The sequence below is a fragment of the Corvus brachyrhynchos genome, unplaced genomic scaffold (assembly GCF_000691975.1).
Source record: "Corvus brachyrhynchos isolate BGI_N302 unplaced genomic scaffold, ASM69197v1 scaffold48, whole genome shotgun sequence".
Lineage (NCBI taxonomy): Eukaryota > Metazoa > Chordata > Aves > Passeriformes > Corvidae > Corvus > Corvus brachyrhynchos.
Genome location: NW_008240027.1, coordinates 5,969,077 through 5,972,430, shown reverse-complemented (window position 1 = coordinate 5,972,430; position 3,354 = coordinate 5,969,077). Strand labels below are relative to the sequence as shown.

Below are 3,354 nucleotides of genomic sequence, written 5' to 3'. Positions count from 1 at the left end.
GGAGCGCCGGTGCCGGGGGGGCTGGGGGTTTCTGTGCTTTGTTCAAGTTGCTGAAAGTTACAAAACGTCAGACTTCTCATCCTCTTGCGAGTTTCTGAAACTCAGTTCCTCTTTGGCCACGCACTGTAACTTCTAGAGGGTGTCTGATGCCCGTTCCCGGACGCGGCTGGCCGAGTTCGGGGTGCCCCGGGCTGGGTGCGGGCGCTCCCCGGCGTGGAGCCCATCCCGCAGGTGCGGGCCGCTTGCACACGGCAGGTGCCAGTGGGTTTGGCAGGTGGGAGTAATGTCATGTTTCAGCAATTAGCTTAATGCACTGTGCCCACGCTACATTTGGAGTGTTGTTTGCTTTTGAATTCTGCGTTATTAACAAGTTGTTATGCTTGAAATTAATTACAACTAGGACCAAACAACCCCCGCACCCTGAACAATAGAAATATTCTTACAATCTCTGGATGACTAATTAAACTGCAAGTTGTTTTCTGCTTGAGGTACAACACTACTTCTGTTACTGCGTGTTTTGTATAAGACCACAAGCATCATCCCAGAACTCCTCAGAGTTAATAGAGTCTGATTTAAGAGTCAGCAGGTTTGGATTGTTGCCCTGTGACAGACTTATTCCCATACCTCTGCAAAGTCTTAGCCCCTTTTTGTGTCCTGATTTATGTTCTCTTTTAAGGAGAAAGGGCCCTCTCATCTGCAAAGGAAAGCGGGAGCTATGGAGAACACAGATTATACAGAAGGTTGCTGTCATAGATCCCAATTTTAGAAGATAAATGTAACCACGTTGGATTTAAAGTGGGTTAAAACTGCAGGTTCACTCACCTGCTTTTGAAAATAGAATTGAATTGAATCTAAGCCTTTTTTCTCGTTAAGGATGAAACTGTAGGTCAATAAATCATATTATTTTGTTCTTGGAGTGTCCTTTGGAGTAGAGGTGTGCAGGTTTTTGGTTTTAACTGAGATGTAAGTGAGTAATAGTTCCTCTTTGTTCTGTAGCAAGTTTCAGGGAAAGATTTGGAGGGGTTAATTCACATGAAATGTGCAAATACTAAGAAAAATACATCTCTTGTAGGTTTTCTAAGGTTTATTCAGTGTTAATATGTGGTAAACATATGCATTGAACGCTGTGGTGGAAATAACAAAACTATGAGTGGTCATTTCTTTCTTATTACTGAAAAATCTAAAATTTTGTTCATCTTTCAGGATCAAGCAGAACAGTTTCTTAGAAGTGGGCATACAAATAACTGGGCAGTTTTGGTAAGCATGGTCCAGGTTGTTTTCCTCCAGTAAAGTCGACAATTTTTCATCAGGAGCCATAATTGCAACAGTCATTTAAGAGTCCTGGTTATTTGAAATAAATGGAAACATAAACATTTGGAAATTAATAAATATGAAATTGTGCCTGCAAATTTATTAGACTGTAATGAAATTATCTTTTCAATATGACTGAATTTCAAGCACTCAATGTGTCTGGCTACATAGCAGGATTCATAAAACAAAAGTTCTGAAAGCATTAAAATAGTTAAATTAGCATACTGCATGTTGAAAAAAAGATTTTGGGAATTTTGGTCTCTTTGACAAGAAAGGTAGAATTTATATCTCATTTTTGTTCTTTTTCAATATGTTAACTTGTGATAACAGGCTGGGAATAAAATCAATTCAGGTAACATAGTGTTTAGATCAACTGTTCTTACCCTAATTCTTTTTTTCTTTGCCATGTAACTTTTATTAGCTTTGAATCATGCTGCACAATTGGTTCTTAATCCCAATTCAGGTCTTAATGACTAATTTGTTTCAGAACACTATTGTAATTACTCAATAGCAGCTGTTTGTTTTCCATATACTAAAACTGAACAATAAAAAAAGGAAAGTTAACAGTAACTAATTGAATTAGAGAGAATAGTTTGTATATTCTACAATGTACAAACTTGAAATTATTAAAACATAGCGTACTATTTTAATACTATTAACAAACAGATGCTCTTATTAGTACCCATAAAAACACACAAAGAAGGTGGAAAATTAGGTCCAAGGACCTATACTTTCTGTCCTGAACAGGTTTTCTGCTTGTTTTATTTTCTCAGTGGTTTATCATTAAGTTTTGTAACAATTGCTACTAATTTCTAAGCAGTAAAACAGGGAGGAGTTTACTGCTGTCAGGCACTTCAAACCTGGGAGCATACTGCAATCCCACCTCATCAATAGCTTGAATTAATGTGCTGCAGTGTGGATAACTATATTTGAAGCTTAGTCACATTTTCCATTGTATTGTAAGAGAGGTAATGGAGGCAAGGGGCAGATGATAGTACCTTGAAATGTCTCAGCTAAATTGGACAGTTTGTTTTCAGAACTTTAAATCTTGCTGAAAGGCAAATGTCCTCATGGACTGATTACTGTAGGCTTTTTGGGAATCTCTAACCGACAGGGTGATCAAATACAAGGGGATCCTTTCAGGCTGAATTTTTATTATTATTTAAGCTACAACTGAGTTCTTTTTATGAAAAGAGTAGAGAAAGAGATGCTATATAGTGTAACTTACAGCTCTACATTTAGAGCTGAAAAATTAAAAAACTATCAAAATGCTTTTTCCAGCATCTCTGTTTTTGTGGTTTTAAAATCACCTCTTTTAGAAGCTTTTGAAACCTCTGAATCAGAACCTGATTTAGGGAGTGTTTAAGTAAAGGGAATGACTGAGCCCTGACCCCTTGCCTGTTAGAACAGTAGAAATTGGACTTGCTTGAGGTTTCTGAGAATTTGTATTCAGATTTTGGCTGGAGCTCATTTTTCTCTTACTTTATTTGACTCCTTAAATGCAAATGTTCTCAGTGCATTTTCCCCTGTGTGTGGCTTCTGCATGAATTAATTCACTTGTGCCTTTGTGGAAGAATGCTCCCAGAATGGGTTTGCTATTGAGATGAGAACTCTTCCTTTGATTATTCTTCCATTTGATAAGGAGAAAGCAAATGAAAAAATTTATCTTATCCACCTACTGTTGCTGAATTATTCCCTAAAGTGCCACTTTCTATATTTAGTAATGGTTTATGACAATTTTTTCAGTCATCAGTATGCTAAGAGCTTTTTTTTTAACTTTTATTTTCAGTATTTTTTGCTTGGTACAACAAAGATTTATATAGCTTATATCATGAGTTTCTTGGTGTTACTATATCCTTTCTGAATAGTTACTATTTTTTTAATATTCCTGTAATCACGTTCTTCTGATGCAATGAGCTGGGCCAATTTGTATCTTTACACTTTTTGTTTCCTTTCAAGGTGTGTACCTCTCGCTTCTGGTTTAATTATCGTCATGTGGCAAATACTCTTTCAGTGTACAGAAGTGTCAAGAGACTGGGCATT

At 37.0% G+C, this 3,354-nt stretch overlaps 1 protein-coding gene across 1 annotated transcript in view; it reads left to right on the top strand.

Annotated features, from left to right (window-relative positions):
* The window catches only part of PIGK (phosphatidylinositol glycan anchor biosynthesis class K), a 65,156-nt gene that overhangs the window by 576 nt on the left and 61,226 nt on the right, over positions 1-3,354 (top strand). The window contains exons 2-4 of the mRNA XM_017743461.1: positions 137-231; positions 1,204-1,257; positions 3,271-3,354. Of these exons, the coding sequence (XP_017598950.1) occupies positions 137-231; positions 1,204-1,257; positions 3,271-3,354 (233 nt within the window). The remainder of the gene's footprint in view (positions 1-136; positions 232-1,203; positions 1,258-3,270) is intronic.